Source organism: Erpetoichthys calabaricus, chromosome 12, assembly GCF_900747795.2.
Source record: "Erpetoichthys calabaricus chromosome 12, fErpCal1.3, whole genome shotgun sequence".
NCBI lineage: Eukaryota > Metazoa > Chordata > Cladistia > Polypteriformes > Polypteridae > Erpetoichthys > Erpetoichthys calabaricus.
Genome location: NC_041405.2, coordinates 141,267,753 through 141,290,283, shown reverse-complemented (window position 1 = coordinate 141,290,283; position 22,531 = coordinate 141,267,753). Strand labels below are relative to the sequence as shown.

The following is a 22,531-nucleotide window of genomic DNA, read 5'->3' as shown; positions in this document are numbered from 1 at the left end:
CAACACAGGGTGCAAGGCAGGAACCAATCCTGGGCAGGGCACCAACCCACTGCAGGACACACACACACCAAGCACACACTAGGGCCAATTTAGAATCACCAATCCACCTAACCTGCATATCTTTGGACTGTGGGAGGAAACCAGAGCACCCAGAGGAAACCCACGCAGACACAGGGAGAACATGCAAACTCCACGCAGGGGGGACCTGGGAAGCGAACACGGGTCTCCTTACTGCGAGGCAGCAGCGCTACCCACTGCGCCACCATGAATAAAAAATCGTTTAGAAAAAAAATCCAAGACTTATGAATGTGGATTGATTAAGATGACGGACCAAGATTAAGTTTGAAGTCCTCCATGATCTTTGTGAATAAATACAGACCTACATGTTTGGTTCATACACTTTAAAAAAATATTCAAATTGTGGTTTTCTTATTTAGACTTAGAAGACATGGACTTCAAATAGTAAGCCTGCACAATGTGACAATGGGGATCCTTTGCTCTGTTTCTTAAATAGTGGCATACCAGCTTTGAAATGATTCAAAAGACACCACCAAAAGATTTGGGACAGCCACCCCGTATACTTGAACATTGGTTGTGGAAAAAAGGCAAAATAAGATCAATAGGTCTCTACAGACTTTAGTCCAAAACAGAACTGATTTGTAACAGACAAAAACGGCAGTTTTAAAGCCAGACAGGAGAAATGATGTAATCGGGACAGGAACCGGAAGTGATGTCATCCTGTAGGTCTGCAAAGGAAAAAGAGAAAAGATCAGTGCACTCTGCCACCTAATGGTCCAGCATGGAATTACCCTCATTTGAGCCCTTTAGCAGCCTCCCATGCGTACGTGTGTGACACAGCTTATTCAATAATCTTTTGAAACAACAGAGAGAACACAATGGGCTTAGATGGACAAGTGAGGACCATTATGGTCCTCCTCAACATTAATCATCTTCACAATCACTTTCCTCTTTTTCATAACATATTATGAGCTCCTCAGTTTGTTATTTCAGTTCCAATCCGTCCATCTGCTAAATTTCGCTTTCCATTACAATGGCATAGGTATCCAGAAAAACAAGTGCATGGCAGGATACATCAATGGATGAAGTGCAAGAACCTAGCAGAACACACATGCACACAAACATGAACCTTGCCAATTTAGAGTTGACCCAGCAAAAACCCACATCAGCACAGGAAGAATGTGCAAACCTGAACAGAAGGTGACCATTCTGGTGTTTAGACCCACTCTCCTGGAGATGTAAAGGGGCAGTGATAATCACTGGATTCCAGTCTTGGTCTGGACACTGTCATTGAGATGTTGGTGGATTTATTCCATGGCTGCTTTAGACATCTTACAAACATTTTAGACTGCCTGCTTATTCTAGATTGGTCCACCATGAGCACAAGTGTGTATGTATGTGAATATACCCTGCATGAGAATATGTATATGTACTGTATATATTATTACATTCATAGTTCTGAATCGCAATCTGATTATTTTAGGTGGTTACCTGCCAGGTAACGCTTGTGGTTGGTTTGCCAGATGGCAAACATCCACCATGTTCTCTCAGTTGCAACAAACAGCTCATACTGTAGATATGTGATGCAGTACCTTCCAAATATTACAAAGAGTACATGACATGTGTTTCACCCTAACTGGGGCTCGTCAGGTGTATGCACTTTTGCATCCCCTTACGGGGATTGAACCTCGGACATCAGCACCTGAGGCGGAGCCTCTGATGTTGCAGCACAGTGGCTGGCTCACTTATTTGACAAGACGAAGATTGGAATACAGTATTATATTCTTCGTTCTGAATCACAAACTGATTATTTTAGGTGGTTACATACCAGGTAACGCTTGTGGTTGGTTGGCCAGTTGGCAAACATCCGTCACGTTCTCTCAGTTGCATGTTGTATATGTATATGTACTGTGGCCACCACGGGGTGCTCCACTGCCCAGACTCAACACAGACAGACATGGACACAAGTTCAGCACAACACACACTTTTAATTTACAGGAGAAACATTTCTTAAGTAGCATTTCCCAGGAAAGCACAATTTGCAAAGCGCAAATAATACTGTCCACAGCACTTTCTTTCTCTCTTCCTCTCCTTCCACTTCCACTACTCCCGGCAAGCTTCGTCTCCCTTCCTCCCGACTCTGGCTCCTGAATGAAGTGAGATGACTCCTTTTTTAGAGCACCTGGAAGTGGTGCTCCAGGTGTCCAGTACTCTCCTTCTGGCAGCACTTCCGGGTGTGGTGGAAGTGCATCAATAAAGCACTCAGCATTTTCTGCAGCACCCCCTGGTGGAACCCATATGACCCAACAGGGCTGTACCAAACTCCAACTCCAATGAAACCCTGTGGGAGTCAAAGGTACTGCACAAACCTAGGAGGACAACCCTCTAGCTTTCCTGGAGAGATAAAGCTCTGAGCGCAGTTTCTCTCCCAATCCTTCTATTGTGGTGCTGTCCTGCCACAGTATATGTATATGTATATGTGTATGTATATGTACAGTGGACCCTTGACTTACGAACTCTATTCGTTCGTGAGGGCTGGTTGTAACTCAAGTTGGTTGTAAGTCAAGACTATTTTTCCCATAAGAAATAATGGAAATGCCCTTAATGTGTTCCGAACCTCCCACAGCAACACTTACTTAAATTTTTTTTAATAAAAAAGGGTTGTATAATGTGCATAATTTGCCAAAAACACCATTAATTTTTCTAATGTACTAACCAAAAAGTTATAAAGAGTGACTAACCTACCAGAATCAACAATTTCATACTGTACTCACTATTTAAGTTGACATCTTTGGCTTGCAGGAAGGAAGGACGTGGAGAATGAAATGGAAGGTGGTTATTGTTTGGAAGGAGCCTCCTTATACAAATCTTTTCTTTGTAAAATTGTCGAGATGGTGGATTTCGACATACTGTACATATTAGCGAGATCGGTCACACGAACGCCACTCTCATATTTCCACACAATTTCCTTCTTCGTTTCTATTGTGATTGCTTTCTTTACCTTCGTTACCTTCTCTTCCTTCCTTAGCAACTATCGAAATAAATTATATAAATCACTGCACTGACCGAAATTACGTCCACAAACACATGTATGTGGGCTCTGACTGACGCTTACAAACGCCCTTGGCTGTTTGTTTACAGTTGCACAAGCGGATACACGTGACCGCATTTGGGTCGTAACGCAAGATGTTGGTCGTAATTCAAAACAAAAATTTTGGTCCTAAACCAAGTTGTTCACATGTCAGGCCGGTCGTATATCAAGGGTCGACTGTATATGTATTTTGTAACAAAACAGAGTCAAAGGGTTGGGGACCATCCCCATTTAGTAGTGTCAACTGACGCAATAAATAGGTATTTACAGACTTGAGTCCAAAATAGAACTGCCTAATACAGAAATGGTGGACATATATATAATGAAACAGCAGGAAGTGATGTAACAAGAAAGTGGCCTTCTGGGATTAGAGTGACATCATCTGGAGGTGGGACCTTGAGGGGTGGAACCGTAAGTGACATCATAAGGTGTTCTTTAGCTGGAATTGATTATTGGTCTAGTTCTTCAGTTGTTTTGTGAGTAAAAGAGGAGAAAGAGTTAGAGTACAGCGCCAACCAGGGCCGGATTTTCCTATAGGCTAACTAGGCTTCAGCCTAGGGCCTCAAGATCAAGAGGGGCCTACATTCAAATTGTTAGCAAAATTTTATTATCTCTCATGTAATGTACAAACTTAAAAATGGAAGGTGAAAGGGCCTCATAAGTGGAATAGCCTAGGGCCTCTTTTCATATAAATCCGGCCCTGGCGCCAACCCTGTGTCTGGCAGGAGCATACAATTATTTGAGCCAGGAAACTGTCTCCCAATTGTGTTTGTGTGACAATGTGTTGTAAGAGAAAAAGGCAATGACAAAGTGTTGTGGAACTGGATGGTGAACCTTGCATAACTAGATGAAAAAATGTTGAAAAAATATTTGAGCAAAGAAAATAACAACCAGCTCTGTGATGAAATGTCTTCTCAGATACATGTCCAACAAATGACTGACTCTTCTGGTGGTGGCATCCTATTTAAGTTGTTGCTGGTGGTAGCGGTGGGTTCAAGAGCCAGAAGTGGAAGTGATATCAGGGTTTCTAATGCCGTCGATCTTCTGCTCTGAGGGTGAAATGAAAAATAGTAGTAAATGACAGTACCACCTCTTACCTTGGGGTGGAATCACCATTTGATAAGTTGTGAAGTTGTCTCTCATTCACGCATGTGTGACAATGTATATACCAATAAGCTAAAACATTATGACCATCTGCCTAATATGCTGTTGTTCCTCTGTGTGCCACCAAAACACCTGTAACCCACTGAGCCTTTGACTTTACAAGACATCTGAAGGTGCCCTGTGGTATCTGACACCAGGATGTTCGCAGCAGATCCTCTAACTCCTGTAAGCTGTGAGGTAGAACTGCAATGGGTTGGACCTGTTGCTCCAACTCATTCACAGATGTTGATTGAAATCTGGGGAAATTGGAGGTCAGGGAAACACCTTGAACTCTTCATTATGTTCCATTATGTTCCCAAGCATATCCTCCTGAAAGATGCCAGTTCCTTTAGGGAATACCATTGCCATGAGGTTCTGCAACGATGTGTATGTAGGTGGTAAGATTCAAATTATTGTCCACATGAATGCCCTGACCCAGAATTTCACAGCAGAACGTTGACAAACACTCCTCTACCATCTTGTTGTCTTCTTCTTCGTGATGTATCCCAGTGCCATTTCTTCCCCAAATAAACAACACACACGTACCTGTCTGTATACTTGATGCAACAGAAAATGAGATTCGTCGTACCAGGTGACCTTCTTCCATTAACCCAAAGTCCAGCTCTGATGCTCGTGTGCACATTGTAGGTGCCATCAATGGTGGATAGAGATTACAGTGGATAATCTGATGGGCCTGCACCTACGCAGTCACATACACATCAGGGTTCATTGCACTGTGTGCCATGACACATTACTCCTGTAAACTGTCATTAACATTATCTGCGACTTGTGCCAGAGTAGCCCTTCTGTTGGTTTGTACCAGATGACATAGACTCCATTGACTCCTTGCATTGATGTGTCTTGGCCACCAAGCACCCTATCAGCGGTTGGTGTTTTTTTCCTCCTTGACCCCACTGTCGATGGGTCTTCACCATGATTGTTTGTTAACACTCCACACGCCTTGTCATTTTGGAAATGCTCTGACCTAGTGTAATGCTGTTAAAAAATTATGACCCATAATATATAGCATGTATTTTATTTTAGTGCATTTTTATTCTGGAATTATTTAAATTGTGTGCCTACAGCACATATGGGAAAGAAACAGCAGGCAGGTATAAATGAGCTCATTAGATCATTAATATTCATAAGGGATTCTAAGAGTGTTGAATTCTGGGGCGTATGCAAAACAGACATAGATAAGAATTTTGGGAAAATACATATAAAAATGTTAAAGAGTGTTGTTGTTCATTAGAGTGTATATGTTTAAGCTTCAGTAAACTAACCAGTGTGTATATGCTTGTAAGAACAGGTGAAGTGGAGGCTGGGGATGTTAAGATTAGTACATTTCATGTTTATCTAAAGGTAGCTTAACTGACAGTCAACCAGATGATGGATTGTTCATTTTATTGACTGATGCAATATTCTACATAAGGCAGCCAGCAAGTCACTATAAATTCAAATTTAAAAAAGCATGTTTAGAGATAAAAAAAAAAAAACTGCCAGGGAGAAGACAACTCAGTCAGATTTTGCTGTCTACAGACTGCCTCCTGACTTACAAGCATCAAAACTGCAACAACCAAAGCTACAGGCACCTGATATGAAGCTTGCTGTGTGACCCTGATTTGAATCATTCAGGTTGTATGTCTTCATATCTAACATTTATGCCTGTTTTTTTTCCTGCAAAGATACATAAGTCATGACTGAAGTAGAGCTGAAGTATTGCTTTGCGGAAGTTGCCCTGCCTTTTACTGGCATTTAGTAATAACTGATGACTATTAATTAAACAAACTGCATTCATTTAAGTTACATTCTTTCAGGGGTAACATTTTGCCTTTGGCTTTGGTTAGATTGAGAAGCCCTTTCAAAGGCAGCCATCGGGATACGAAAGTAGCTGAGGAGGCTCCTGGTTTTTGGTAAGGCATTGTGAAGTGTAGCCCTTGCAGAGGAAGCAATCCAAAGATTGGTGGAGTGGTGGCTCCGTGGCTAAAGATATTTGGAAGGTTGCTGTTTCAAATCTCATTGCTGACAAAAAGGATCCTACTCTGTTGGGCCCTTGAGCAAGGGCCTTAACCTGAAAATTGGCCGACTCTGTGCTCTGACCACCAGAAGGTCATGTGAAAAGACAATTTTAACTCAGGGATTAATAAAGTATATAACAAAAACAAAAAAAGACCAATCGAAATGTCTAGAAATCCCAGCAGAGATAGTTCAATGGTGAATGGGTTCCAGCCCCAGTAAGGAGTCAAAGCTGAGCTAGCCAGTGTTGAGGTATTCTTACTTTGAATCTGAGGGTTTCTGTGCTGAGTAAATGTTAAATAGGCAAGTACTGCAGGCCATATGTGTGGATCAAGGCTAAGGGTTTAGGCTTTTCTAGTATTAACATGTCCACCAATATCAAAGAATCTTACAGGTTAAGTATCTTTACCCAGTCGTCTGGTCATAACAATTTGGCCCTTATTAAAGTCACTCAGGCTTTTCCACCTGTCCGTATCTTCTGCATTGAACACGTCAACTATGAGTAACTAATATGAGCTTACCATCTAATATATCCTGGACCTTAATACGTGCAGTTGTAACGAGACAGTCATCATCACTCGCTTCATATAGGAGTGCTCAGAATGTTTTAGCTCATCAGTGTGTATATACTAAGAGTAGATAGATAGATAGATAGATAGATAGATAGATAGATAGATAGATAGATAGATAGATAGATAGATAGATAGATAGATAGATAGATAGATAGATAGATAGATAGATAGATAGATACTTTATTAATCCCAATGGGAAATTCACATTTTCCAGCAGCAGCATACTGATACAATAAATAATATTAAATTAAAGAATGATAATAATGCAGGTGAAAAAAAGACAATAACTTTAACTTTGTATAATGTTAAATGTTAATGTTTACCCCCCCGGGTGGAATTGAAGAGTCGCATAGTTTGGGGGAGGAACGATCTCCTCAATCTGTCAGTGGAGCAGGACAGTGACAGCAGTCTGTCACTGAAGCTGCTCTTCTGTCTGGAGATGACACTATTTAGTGGATGCAGTGGATTCTCAATAATTGATAGGAGCCTGCTGAGCGCCCTTCGCTCTGCCACAGATGTCAAACTGTCCAGCTCCATGCCAACAATAGAGCCTGCCTTCCTCACCAGTTTGTCCAGGCGTGAGGCGTCTTTCCTCTTAATGCTGCCTCCCCAGCACACCACCGTGTAGAAGAGGGCGCTCACCACAACTGTCTGATAGAACATCTGCAGCATCTTATTGCAGATGTTGAAGGACGCCAGCCTTCTAAGGAAGTATAGTCGGCTCTGTCCTTTCTTGCACAGCGCATCAGTATTAAGTAGGTAATTAAGTAGTAAGTAATTAAGTAAGTATTAAGTAGTAAGTAAGGCTTGGCATTCTGCGACTCGTTCTGTTTGTCATGTGGAATGGATAGACATACTAATGAACTGGAGAAATCATTTTATTTGAAGCCATCAGCTAAGTGATTGTGCAGGAGCACGTCAGACATGTGAACTAATAAAAAACAATGCAGAGGTGGCAGAGAAGGTGACAGTTCGGATTTCTTAAACGACATTGGCAATGGAATCAGTTTAAGATTTGAAAATCCACAAGAAATTTAAAGATGTTGTTATGTATTCAATATTTAAAGAAGATGTGCGTTTGTCATGTAAACAAATCCACACAGTTAAACTTGACGGATTTTTCACAGATTTGACATTTTTACAGGAGAAGGCCATAGGCTGAAATGTGGTCTATGTAAATAATGCAAAATAAATACACATTAGAAATTAATCAAAGTAAAGGATGAACTGTGTGAATATCTTACATTGTTCAAAACAGGGGTGTCCAACCTTTTTTCCCCCCGAGAGCTACTTTTGCAAAATGAAAATGGCCGAGAGCTCCTCATGTTTTCTAACGTTTATTCTCACAGCTTATTTCAACCCAAACAAACTGAATAAGCGTGTTTTGCCTGAACATTTACAAAATGTTGGTGTCCACGTTTTGCATTAAAACTTCACAAAAAATATTTAGTTCACCTGCAAGTGCATTTTGTACGTCTGTATGCATTTTCTAGTGTATCTCACACTATTGAATTAAAACATGAATGCTGTCAAAACAAAACAATGCAATTCCAAATCCACAGATCTGCCTTCTTCATTTGTCATTTTGTCACATGTCACTGTGTCACTTTATTCACAGGTCCAGTTGCATGTGTGATGTGTTTTTAGTTAGTCAGATGACTGGCACTGAGGTGTACGGTGGAGTAGAGCCACTGAGGTTCACTCTTATGGAGTCATTTCAGTGTTCGTCTGTCAGTCTTGTTCTGAACTTTGATTTCATGACATTCATGTCAGACTAACAGAGGTATGGAGACCCAAACAAAGCAGACATTTTCAGCGCTGATTGCTGAAGATTCTTATAGTTATCTGGCTCTGCTACGCTCCAGAAATGCTGAGAATGCTATAGAGACTGTAACTACACGTTATTTTTGAAGGTTTACTAATATCTAATATATATGTCTGTATGTCTGTCCACTTTTCACGAGAGAACTACTTAACGGATTTAGATCTGGTTTTCTTCTATAATCCACTTGAACATTCCGGTTGATTTTGCGACTTCTCTCATTTCGCTATGTATCAGAGTTCGCTTGTGGTACTGATGTATTAGCGCAAATCTGAGCGTTCCAAATGGAGGGGCCTTCCTCACTTGCTTGCCAGCTTTGGGGTGTGTTCCTTAACTCCGCTTAGCTAGCAAATAAGAGAATAATTGAATTCAACTTTGTTTGACATTTAAAATAAAGTGTTACTTATGATGTGTTGTCTAAAGTGATAAAGTGTTGTCTTGATGAGTTTAAGTCCGGATATTCTCTTAAGTGTATGCCACATTGAAAAGAGAGATTGCAATACAGATTGTGGATCGTGATTTTGTGTTAAAAAAGATTGTGATATGATTTTTTGGAAAGATCGCCCACCCCTAATTTGACTAATCAAGTTTTAATATTTATGTAGGATTCATTAACCCTTTGGCAAGCTACTTGGAAAGGGGTTGCGATCTACTGGTAGCTCGCGAGTGACGTGTTGGAGACCCTTGATTTAAAACAATGTGGAGCCATATATTTTTATTATAATAGGTACTTTTGTAGTAATTGTTGTGATTACTTACACAAAGTAGGCAAAAGTGCTGTGAGGCCTTTAAAAATACCTAGAAAAGCAGACCAGAATCCCCAGTGGACGTTCATTAAAAGCCAGCCTACACTGGGCAAAAATACCCTTCACTTTCGAAATTCAAAAATATACTCAGTAAACTCCTAACACATACTCAAAATACCCCACAAGGGAGAGGATCACCATTGGCCCTTGACTTGTATAGAGCAAGGCCACAAGAAATCAAGAGCAAGAAATGGTCCTGAGAAGGATTTATTGAAGGGAAGGGAGAAACAATACATCAAGAAAAAACTTGCCTGAAAGGTAATGCAAAGCAGACAAATACCATATTGGTAAACACAATCAAAGAAAACCACAATACTCACAAGAACCACTAAAATCCAGCAGAGGGCGTTTGAATGAATGGTATTGGACTTCAACTCCCAGTAGCCTTTTGAGGGCTACCTGTATTGGAAAGGTGGCCCTGCCTCTTGGGGGGCTCAACCCACAAAATACAACGAACATGAGGGAACCTCAAAGCACACATAGATACTATATAATAACCAAACAGAATAAAATTAACAGATAATACGTAATTAGACCAATAATAAATAAACAGAACAATCTTATGAATGACAATGGAAAACAATTTAAAAGAAGATCGAAAGATGCACTTTAAACATGAGCCAGGGGTAGAACCTTGGCTTGACTGTAACAGTAATAATCAATCACTTATGTATTGCATGTAAAGCATAAATACAATTAAAATACAACTATAGCAAACAACACTAAAGGTGGGAGTTGAATGTGGATGCTGTTGGCTGCTGCCTTCTGTTTTCTTCTGTATCTGCTGTAGACCAGCAGTCAGGTCACCCTTTCCAACTATTAAATGAGAAGCATCTTCACGGTTCTCTCTGGTTAAACTAACTTTTGGTGATGTTGAATTTTGTGGGCCTCAGAGCCATGATAAGTGTTTTTCCATTTGTTATCTGCAAACTGCGAAGAATTTCTTTATTTATTTATTGTCAGTCAATCAGTCAGTGACTCAATCAGGGACATTTAGCTGTTATATTACAGTCAGCTTTGATAAGCATCTCCTTGTTATTGTTTTTGAAGAATTTTTTTTCATGTTTCTATGGAATTTCTACTAGTGTTGGTATACCCATTGTGAAGGTACAAAAGAGCAGAGGAGTCCTCGGGAAAAGTTGGCGGACCAACTGGGTCACCCCGTTTATTGTTAGGGTCCAAAAAATAAACTTAAAATAGCAATCATTGGTGTGACAACAGAAAATAGATGCAGTGTTGTGATGTGAGATTTTACATATAACTTGATAAATATTTTGTATGTCTTTATTTGTAATTTAGGTAAAGCAATGTAATTTAGTGTTTACCCCCCACACCTTAGGAATGGGTCTGTTTGAATTTTACGACAGAGTTGGGAGAGGATGTGCCTTAAACCAGTTTGGCGAGTGTTTCTTTGCTAAAGTCTTTCATCCCCCGCAAGAAACCCAGGTTACGTTAACATATGGTTTGGGGGCAGATGTTAAGATGTTCTATTTCCCCCATTGGTCTGAAGTATGGCTGTTTGGAATTGGCTTGGATCAGAAGCTTTTAAGTACCATGATGTCCTATTGGCTCTAGGGGTTGGACAGAACATTTATAAATGTATGTGCTTAACCTCACAATCTCTCTCTTGCTAACCTGTGATGATGAAGACAACACAACGAAGAGCACAGCTCAGCAGCCATTTTGAACAGACATGTGGCTGAAAGCTGAGCACCAATGATGCCTTAACTAGAGACTAGAAGTCTGTGTGCCGCCTGAACTACATATCACCATTTAATCAGGTTGTATGGTTGCCAATATTCAAATGTACAGTACTTTGCATTATTATTTATGAATATTATCAATAATACATTATTTTATGTGTAACTTAACTTCTGCTTGTCTTTTTACTACATCTAATTGCCTGAGGTTATAGATATAGAAGGGAAGGTGGGGATAAGTTATATACAATAATACCTTATAAACAGTGGTAAGTCTGTGAGATTAGGCATTCTAAGGCTACATATTAATAATACAATAGGGGAAAGTAGAGCAATATATATTACTCTACCAAGACAGAACATGCACTCATTGCGTTACTAGCCTATTCAGCTTTTCTAATAACTCTGCTCGATTGAACAGATCAGATTCAGTAATGTCTGACATACTACTGGTCGGGTGCCATTCCTTATGTGCACCAGAATGGGCTTAGTTGCCTTCACTGGGTGACTTCTCAGTGCTGCAGAGGAAGAAAGAGATAATACAGTTAGCGTGGGTGCTCCCTCTAGCCAAAGAGTGGTATTGCCAGCTTCAACAAAGTCCAGTAGGGGATCCTTATGCGCCAATGTATGCCACTATTTATTACTGAATAGTCCTGTATGATGGATTTAAATGTGTATATATTTGTAGTCTGCGGTGGGTTGGCACCCTGCCCGGGATTGGTTCCTACCTTGTGCCCTGTGTTGGCTGGGATTGGCTCCAGCAGACCCCCGTGACCCTGTATTCGGATTCAGCGGGTTGGAAAATGGATGGATGGATGGATGGATATATTTGTAGTGTTTTTGGGTGGAACCCTGAAATCGCTTCATCCTGGGTATGATGTTAATCTGCATCCTGCCCTGCAAGCAGGTCCTCCAATTTACAGGGAAATCTTGGGGGTTGGTGGCAGGATTGGCACTCCAGCCACCATAAAAAAAAAAAAAACTCACACTGTTCCAGGGTGGTGGTGAGGTGTCAACCGCTGTACTCGGGACCCAATCCAGTTGGTTCGTGTGGGGTGGGTGCGGCAACACGTTATCAACTCATGTGCCCAACCTCTTCTCTCTCCTCCCCCCAAGAAGTGGGGCCACCTTGATGCCACTGCTGAGGGTCTGCCCTCAGCCATTATATGTGAGGCGGGGTAGTTGATCCTTCAGTGATTCATTGACATTTAGACTCTGCATATTTTGTGAATATTTGAATTTTCTGGTTTTTGATTTATTGCTTCTGTTTTTGTGATTGAAAACTGTTTGGTATACTGTGCAGTGTTATAATGATCGTTGTTGTTCTGGATCTTTCTCAAATCTCCACATAGGTTCCCTAGAGCTCAGATAGGGTGACCATCAGATTCTTGGTCACCTCTCTTGCTGTGGCTCTTCCCCCACAATTGTTCAGTTTGGCCAGGTGGGCCAGCCCTATGAGGAGTCATAGTAGTTCCAGACTTCTTCCATTTAACAATTACAGAGGCCACTGCGTTCTTGATAACCTTCATTGCTGCAATAATTTGTTTGTGGCCTTCTCAAGATCTGCGACTCAACATAATCATATCTCTAAGCTCTGCAAGCTGTTCTTTCGACCTCATGGCTTGGTGTTTGCTTTGAAACAAATTGTCAACTGTGGGACCTTCTCTTGACAGGTGTGTGCCTTTCCTAAACAGGTCCACAGGTGGACTCCAAGAAAGGCACAGAAACATCTCGATGAGGATCCATAGAATTGTACTAACTGCAGAGAAGTTAGTATGGAGTTTATTAGATTGATCAGTGGACAAGAAGAACAGAAAAGAAGAGAGCTAGAGTGAAAACCAAAAATTGATCATCAAAATCACAAACACTAACCAACAACCAAGTCTAAATTTTTAACAAATTTCAAAATCAGGACTTAAAAAATCGGGAGTGGTCTCCCCTAGACTTTCTTGTATACTCAGATATGGGGATGGATATTTGAGGAGTAAAACGCAAGACAATGATTATATTTTTATATTACTAGGGTGCTCTGCCCCCTGCTCGCTTCACTTGCCAACCCCCGGCCTGCACTACACGCCAGCCATTTTGCGTCTCAGCCGCTCGCGTATGTGGATTTCACTTTAACCAAACAACAAATCTTTTAATTCTCGCGGATAGGCCTCTTCATTGGGAAGAAACACTACTTTTCCCTGATGGCAACACAAATTAGACGATCTACAAGTCTCTGACTTAAAGTTTAAAGCCAAACAATATCTATATACAGTACTTCTGTCATATCACCTATGTCCATATATTTGATCTCTTTTCACTTTTACCTTTTCATCAATATCGCATTGAATTTTGATTCCGTGTTTGGAATTACATTGTGACAACAAAACATATACCTGCTCGTGACTGAATATTGTTTCTTTCTCTCTACAAAAAATATGTCTAACAATAGCATTCACACAAATGAGAGATGATAGAACCGTGTGTGGTTATGTGGGCAGGACTTTTTCAAATCTCTTTGCATAAGCTCTTGTCATGTGGGGCATGAAATTTTCCCTTGCGGGATTTCACTTTCACCAAACTACAAATCTTTGCATTCTCGCGGATACGCCTCTTCATTGGGAAGAAACACTACTTGTCTCCGACTTAAAGTTTAAATCTGATGGCAGGCACGTCAATACATGCCATTGCCAGAAGTTTTGCTGTGTCTCCCAGCACAGTCTCAAGGGCATGGAGGAGATTCCAGGAGACAGGCAGTTACTTTAGCAGAGCTGGACAGGGCCATAAAAGGTCCTTAACCCATCAGCATGACCCACCGGTATCTGCTCCTTTTGTCAAGGAGGAACAAGATGAGCACTGCCAGAGCCTACAAAATTACCTCCAGCAGGCAGGCCACTGGTGTGAATGTCTCTGAGCAAACAATCAGAAACGGCCTTCATGAGGGTGGCCTGAAGGCCCGACATCCTCTAATGGGCCCTGTGCTCACTGCCCGCCCGGTACCATGGAGCTCAATTGGCATTTGCCATAGAATACCAGAATTGGCAGGTCCACCACTGGCACCCTGTGCATTTCACAGATGAGAGCAGGTTCACCCTGAGCACATGTGACAGACGGGAAAGGGTCTGGAGAAGCCATGGAGAACATTATGCTACCTGTAAAATTGTTCAGAATGACTGGTTTGGTGGTGGGTGAGTGATGGTCTGAGGAGGCATATCCATGGAGGGACGCACAGACCTCTACAGGCTAGACAACGGCACCTTGACTGCCATTAGGTATCTGGATGAAATCCTTGGACCCATTGTCAGACCCTATGCTGGTGCAGTGGGTCCTGGGTTCCTCCTGGTGCACGTCAATGCCCGGCCTCATGTGGCGAGAGTATGCAGGCAGTTCCTGGAGGATGAAGGAATTGATACCATTGACTGGCCCCGTCACTCACCTGACCTTAATCCAATAGAATACCTCTGGGTGGGACATTATGTTTCGGTCCATCCAATGCTGCCAAGTTACCTCAGACTGTCCAGGAGCTCAGTGATGCCCTGCTCCCGATCTGGGAGGAGATCCCCCAGGACACCATCCATCATCTCATTAGGAGCATACCCCAGCGTTGTCAGGCATGCATGTGTGGGGGTGGGTGGGGCATACAAACTACTGAGTATGATTTGGAGTTGCTGCAATGAAATTTCGGCAAAATGGACTCGCCTGCCTGCCACATCATTTTTTTTCTCTTTAATTTTCAGGGTGTCTTTGAATTCAGCTCTCTGTAGGTTGATCATTTTCATTTCCATCAAACGATGTGCCATCCTTTTGGTTGCTAACACATTACTCAGTCCATATCAGTAGATATATATATATATATATATATATATATATATATATATATATATATATATATATATATATATATATATATATATATATATATATATATATATATATATATATATATTTATTTATTTATTTAATACTGTCATATTTTTTCCTTTCAGTCACCCCAAACAGCCCAGAGTGCCTGTTTCCCCGCATTATAACAGGGAGAGCTGATAACAGGATCTGGTGGACGCTGCAGTGTGGATGATGGCTGTTTCATCATGGTGCCCAAGTTCTGCCTTCCTGTACCTACTGCTTTGGATCTCTGTGGAGGCTGGTAAGGACTGTATGCCGTTTTTAAATGGACATCTTGTTTTTAGTGGACACAGTTTATTGAGGGGCCATTAGATAAAGAGAGAATGGCAGTACAAATGTTTCACGAGCTTCTAGCACTTTGGTGCTACATGAAAAATGGGAAGGGGGTGTAAAGTACTTTAGTGAAGAGCTACCTTTTTCTATACAAAAAAAAAAAACATAAATGAAGCCTCATTATAATGGCTTAAAGCTCCATAGCTGGCAAAACAAGAAAGTGTTGATAAAAATATCTGCCTGTGTGATGGAGGTTAGCACTGTTTTCTTGTTATCTGACTCAACTGCTTACCCGGAACTGTCATAGAAAGATCCGCTTAATCTGTTTGTGCTCACATTTCACTTTGACATGCTAATCTCTTCCATCTGTGTGCCCACTCTTCACAGATTAGGACGTTCCAATTAAGTTTCCTGTTTTGTCCCCTTTTCTTGCTCCACCCATGCTGCCCACAACCACAGCCCACTCACCGCACTGTGTTGTATGAGAGCGCCATCAAGCACAGGGATCATCATAAAGTGCTTTACAAATCAGTCAATCTTCACAGCACATTGGTCCTTTAGCATCTTCCATTCCTACAAGAAGGGTTATAATCTAATTACTTAATCTATATTTAGATTCTTTACATGTAAAATTATCATCATCAATTATGTTGTCTGTTTTTTTTTCAGAATTTACTGTCTTAATCTTCTTTATTTATTTATCTGGTTTGTACAATGCTATATACTGTATATTCTACCGTTCTTTATTATATTCTGTAAGTGCCTTGAGCATGGGAAAGGCGCTATATAAATAAAATGTATTATTATTATTATTATTAAAATTATTATTTTTTTATTTTATATTGTACCAGGGGTCACATGTACCATCACAAGGTGTCTTCAATCCTAAACTCCTCAAAGCTTAGGCCTAAATCCAACCAACATTATTTATATAGAACCTTTAGTAACATCCTCGATAATTAAATGTTTTAAAAATGAATCTGTATCTTATATAGTGTCTTTAACAACATGCACCATCACAGTAAGTTTTATCAATCAATCAATCAATCAATCTTTATTTAATCTTACAACATTAAATACATGAATCATCATAAAGTTCTTTATACATCAATTAATCAGTCAGGCAATCAAAATCACAAGGCAGTCTTATTTATTCAGAATCTTTGGCAGCGTCTACCATTACTAAGTGCTTTAAAATCCATCTATCCGTCTATCCATCTATCTTGTATAAGGGGAATAATTAAGTATTAAACACGTCAACATTTTTCTCATTAAACATTTCCAGTGCAGCTGTGAAGTCGAGATTTAGACCAGTCACCATCATCTCAGTTTGCACACAGTTTGTGTGAGGAACTTTCAGATATGGGTACTACTGCCGATCCTAATGTGATGTGGGAGACCTTCCATGACAGGACCCTGAAGGTTGCTGAGGGTTGTGTTGGTGTTACTGGTTTTCCCAGAAGGAGGTGTTTCATCTCGCAGGGCACCCTGGATATCATCGAGAGGAGTCACAGTGCACGGCTCAATGGCAACTCCAGTCTGTACCAGGAAGTGAGAAGGACGGCTGCAAGGGCACTGAGGTCAGATACAGAGGCGTTTGTTAGAGGAATCTGTGAGCCACACCATCTGTGGTCTAGCGACCCACGTCCTGATTACAGAGGAATCGATGCATTACGCACATCTGAATCTGTTCCTTAGAGAGTTGCAGTCAGCAGCTGATGGAATGGTCCTTATGGATGACACTGCAGTTGTGACCTGCTGGGCTGGCTACTTTGACCAGTTGTTCAAAGCTGATCCTCCGGCTAGGATGTTGGATATCTCTGGGTCCATGGTTCTTGGGGCTGATCCTCCAATTAGCTGTGAACCACTCAATCTCACTGAGATTGCACAGGTGGTGAACCAGCTGAGGGGAGGAAAGGATGCAGGGATCTGTGGTATCCGGGGTGAACTTCTCCAGGCTGGTTGCTGGATATCATGGCTGGCCTGGACACTGGTACTGTGAGTGCTGTGCAGAGTGGAGGCAGGACCTCTGCATTTTTCCCAGTTGATTCTGGGGTTCGTCAGGGGTGTGTTCTTGCTCCTACTCTGTTCAATGCTTGTATGGACTGGGTATTGGGCAAGGTCATGGGGTCCAGTGGCTGTGGGGCATCTGTTGGTGAAGAAAGATTCACGGATCTTGACTTTGCTGAAGATGCTGTGATCTTCGTGGAGTCAATGGAGGCTCTCATTGGGGCGCTCGAGAGACTGTGTGAGGAGTCTGAGTGTCTGGGCTTACGAGTGTCCTGGATAAAAACCAACATCCAGGCCTTTAATGACCTCTTGGGCACAGCCATCAGCTATGTGTCTGCTTGCGGAGAGAGTGTTGACCTTGTTGAGAGGTTTACTTACCTTGGCAGTGACATTCATGTCTCTGGTGACTCTGCCTGTGAAGTCAGTAGACAAATTGGGAGAGTATGGGGTTCATGAGGTCGCTGGAAAGGGGTGTGCGGCGCTCCCAACATCTATGCAAAAGGACGAAGGTCCAAGTCTTTAGAGTCCTAGTGCTTCCTGTCTTACTATATGGTTGTGAGACATGGACACTATCCAGTGACCTGAGACGAAGACTGAACTCCTTTGTTACTGTGTCTCTCTGGAAAATCCTTGGGTACTGTTGGTTTGACTTTGTGTCAAATGAGCGGTTGCTCATGGAGTCCTAAATGAGGCACATTACCTGCATTGTGAGGGAGCGTCAGTTGCAGCACTATGGCCATGTGGCGCATTTCCCCGAGGGTGATCCAGCTCGTAAGATCCTTATTGTTGGGTATCCAAGTAGCTGGACCAGGCCAAGGGGTCGCCCACATAACACTTGTCTGTGACAGATAGAGGGTCATTTCCGGAGGGTAGGAGTGGACCGCGTGTCTGCCTGGGGGGTTGCCAACCGGGATCCCGAGCTCTTTCAATGTGTAGTGGGTGCGGCAAAGCACTGTACCAGTGCATGCTCCCCAACTTGACTTGACCATCATCTTAACCGTTCACCCTTCCTGAAGCAATAGGCCATCAACAACTGCTCACCAATGGTTCCCGTCCTGTGCTGTTGCCACCAGCTCTCTCCACCCTAATCTCAACTCTCTCTATGTTGTTTTCCAGATCTCTGCACCATGTTTTTCTTTGTCTCCCCGTCTTGTGTTTCTCATGAGTGTTTCAGGTCTCATCCTGCTTTGTGTTGTCTGCTCCTGGTTTTCTCAGAATGTGACCTTGCCATCCCCACCTCCTTCTCAACATTTCTTCTGCCATGGCTCTTTACTGCTGATTGTCTCTGACCGGTGGATTCTTAGGATGTTGTGCAAGCAGTCATCGATGAAGACCTGAACCCTCTTTAGAGTGGCCTTTGCTGTCTTCCATATCTCTGCTCCATATAGCAATACTGATTTGATGTTTGCCTTGAACAGTTGCAGCTTGGTGGCTCGGCCAATTGTTTTTGAGTTCCAGATATTTCTCGATTGGATGAACCCTGTTCTTGCCTTATTGGTCCGTGCCTTAATGTAATCTTCTGTTCCATCCATCTTATCCACCACACTATCTAGGCAGTTGAAGGATTTTATTTCTTCCAGTGGTTCACCATCTAAGCTTTTCACATTCAGTATTGGCCTTCAATAGCTTGGTCTTCCCCTTGTTGATATTAAACTCCAGTTAGCTGAGACTTTTTGAATATCAAAGGCTTTCACTTGTATCTGTTGATGGCTGTTGGAAAAGAGAGTGAGATCATCTGCAAAATCCAGATTATTGAGCTGGCTTCATAATCTCCACTGGATTCCATTTGTTTTCTCATAAGTCACCGTTTTCATAAGACATCAGTATTAACTCAGTAAAACACAGCCAAAAAATTGTAACATTGAAATCCACTTAAAAGTTACGTGAAGAAATGCAATGGGAAACAGTACTAATACTTGGTGGAGAGGCCTTTGTTTGCTTTGACATCTTCCTGTCTGAAACAACAAGGGTGCTCAGGGGATTTGGGCCCATTCTTCTACACAGACAGTCTTTAAATACATTGAAGATTTCTGCTGGAAAATTCTGATCTTCAGTTTCTTTCACAAATGTTCTATTTGGTTTGATTGACACCCTTATTTTCTGGAACCACTTGAGAGTCTCCTTGGTAAAATGTTTAGAATTGTTGCCCTGCTGTAAGGTCCACCTTGTCTGATCCTCATCATCATGGTGGATGACAACAGATTCTTCTCAAGAATTTCAAAAAGTATGTGATTCCATTCCTCTTTCATTCAATAATTTGGAATCCACCTGTACCATGAGAAGTGAAAGCCTCATTCCATGATGTTTTCACCTCTGAGCTTTACTGTAGGTAGTTTTATGGTCATTTACAGGGTCATTTCTCCTCCAGACATGGTGCGTTGGACTGTTGCCATAAAGTGTGATTTTTGTTTCGTCTGACCACACTCTGTTCTCCCAGTAATCTGCAGACTTCTCCAAATGTTGTGTAGCCCTCTTCAAATGAAGTTCATCATGGCTTTTCTTTAGTAACAGAGAGGGAGATTGTGCATGGAGATCAGGGTGGTGGAGAGCATTGCCTATTGTTTTCTCTTTGATGAATGTACCTACCTGCTACTTTCAGGTCTTTCTGGAGTTCTTTTCAAGTGGCCCTTGGCTCATATATTCCTCTTCAGAAATGTTGTGAGGAGGTCCTGTGTGTGGTTGGTTGATGGTGGGGTGATGTTTCTTCTAGTTGTACCCAATGGTGTTTATAGTAACATTTAGGAGTTTAGAAATCCATCGGTAACCAGTGCCATTGATATGTTGCTTGACAATCTTGTCGCAAAGGTCTTGGGGGAAACTCTTTGGCTCTACCCATCCTGAAATGTTTCTTGCGTGGTAACAAATGATTTGTAAACTTGTGTTCAGAGGTTGGTAGCCTTTTAGCAAAGAGTGGACCTAACCAGCGCAGGCAGGGGAGCTCATTAGTAGAATCAGCTGCTTTAAGGGCTGCTTCTTCTTCTTGATGTGTTCAGTACTTTTTTCCATGTTATTCCACTTTATTGCACATAACTTTGTTATGATTTCTTTAACTGGGTCGATTATTTTGAGTTAATACCAATATCTGGTCTAAGTTTCATAAGCATAGCTGCATTGGAAATACATTTAATGAGAAAAATGTTGATGTGTTCAATACTTATTTCCCCCACTGTATATTTTTCCTCATTTGCACATTGAAATCAATTACTGTTTATTTCATATTGCATCAATAGCAGCTTGACCCATCAAAGGGATTTTTAACAAATCAATCAGCCACATTTTACCATGTCTGTCTGGAGACTCTAGAACCTTTAATACTACAGTGTGCCAATGCTAAGTGCTTTACACGCCAATCAAACCATCTTTAATATTCAGAGCCATCAAAAATACATCTTCTGTGCAGAGTGTTTAACAGCAAGGACATTCAGCAATCAATCACTCAATCCGACTTCACTCTAATTGCACCATTTAATGTGTATTTCATCACAAGGGACTTTAACATCACTCAGTAAGCCAGCCCTGTATGAGCGAATGTGGGTTTCTGTCATTGACTGGCATCTATTCAGGGCTGGTTGCACCAGATGCTGCTGAGATCTATCTGCCCTGCTCTAATGAGCTGGTACAAGCAGGTTTAAAAATGGAGGGATGGATGATGATAATCGTCCAATGCACTTCTACTTGTACAAAATTATTACATTTTTAAGAATGCCAAGTTTGTCTTTGTGAGAGAACTCCTCGGAGGCCAATGTGGTTGGTTCAATCCCCACCATTAACTCACTGTGTTTTGTGAGCAAGCAATAAAGTCTCTTAACCCATACTGTATAAATACTGCATGTGTGTGTTGTAATGGGCTCTGGAGACATGACATGTCATGTTGCTGTGCCATTTTTACTTTACAATGGTTGGCTGCACAGATGGGTCAATGCCCACCAGTGCCATCTGTAACACCAGCAGACTAGCCACTCCACACCATGACATATTCATAACAGTATATTCTTGGTCTGACCCCTACCACCACAAGACCTGCCATCACACTGCTTTCAGTCTCATCATGTGGTTGTCTCATCACACGCCCAGAGTACCTTAGGTTGTGGGTTTTAATGTGACTCTGCTGCAGCCATCTGAAGATTTGTTCAGAGGTCATCAGCTTCGTTCAGCATGTCCTTGAAAGCCTGGATGCACGTCTCTTATTCTTTTTTCAGCGTCCAGGCCTCACATCCAAATATCACTACTGGCCAGACCAAGGCTTTCATCAAACACAGCTTTGTGGAGATGTTTACTGACTTGTTTTTTCATATCCTTTTCAACCCAAACATCATCGCCATGGCCAGCTTTGACTGCACCTCACCTGCACCATTAGTTACTCTGCCTTGGAATTACGTTTAATGGAAAAGGGCCCCATATACTGGAGATCTGGTTATTCGCCTCTGTTTTATCATAATAGCCCTGCCACTCAAATTTATCGGCCCAAGTTGCAGGCCTCTGCAGCTTGGAGATGTGAGAATGGCAAACACCAATGCGTCCACATGTCAATCAGTAGAGTTTTATGTGGTGTGAATGGCCAGGGGCATAATGGCCTGTGTTTACCGATGTGGGATGTCTCTGTTTCCTGTTCATGTGGGACACCAGAGCTATGAAGAGATAAAAATCTATAAATTGACAAAGATACACACACATCAACCTTTACTTTCTCTGTTTGTGGTTTGGATGTGATGATAGACGATTTTCTAATTAGTAACTCAAATTTACTTCCTGCAATAAACAAAATAATGTGGTTTATTCATAACATAAGGAGAACAGAAGATGGATATCTGCAGATACATGCAGACAAAAGACATGACTGCTGTGATTCAGTCTGTTTATTCATTTTTATTCACTTTATTTCTTGTTAGTTGTAAGAGTTTTACTTTTTCTTTTGGGTTTTGAATAAAAGGAATCCAGATTTGATGTTTAAGTTGTTAAAGAATAATTTATGTCTTATTTAGACAACGTCTTCTTTTCCTTGACAGAAAATGCATGACGCACCATATCATCCCTGCTGGTCCAACATAGCAGATCAGTGTTATGACGTTCCTTCCCATCTGAGTTTCTGGATAAGCCTCATAACGTAGTTGATGATTTTCTTCATTTCTCTGTCTTCCTGGTTAACATATTTACTGATTAATATTTCTGGCACTGATTCTTGATTAACC

At 41.5% G+C, this 22,531-nt stretch overlaps 2 protein-coding genes across 2 annotated transcripts in view; both read left to right on the top strand.

Annotated features, from left to right (window-relative positions):
- ap3d1 (adaptor related protein complex 3 subunit delta 1) overlaps positions 1 to 22,531 on the top strand; it is a 1,136,182-nt gene that overhangs the window by 905,495 nt on the left and 208,156 nt on the right. The window lies entirely within an intron of this gene.
- Positions 15,206 to 22,531, top strand: part of LOC114663173 (interleukin-6 receptor subunit beta) — a 59,208-nt gene continuing 51,882 nt past the window's right edge. Inside the window, exon 1 of the mRNA XM_051935297.1 lies at positions 15,206 to 15,300. Within this exon, the coding sequence (XP_051791257.1) occupies positions 15,228 to 15,300 (73 nt within the window). The 5' untranslated portion in view covers positions 15,206 to 15,227. The remainder of the gene's footprint in view (positions 15,301 to 22,531) is intronic.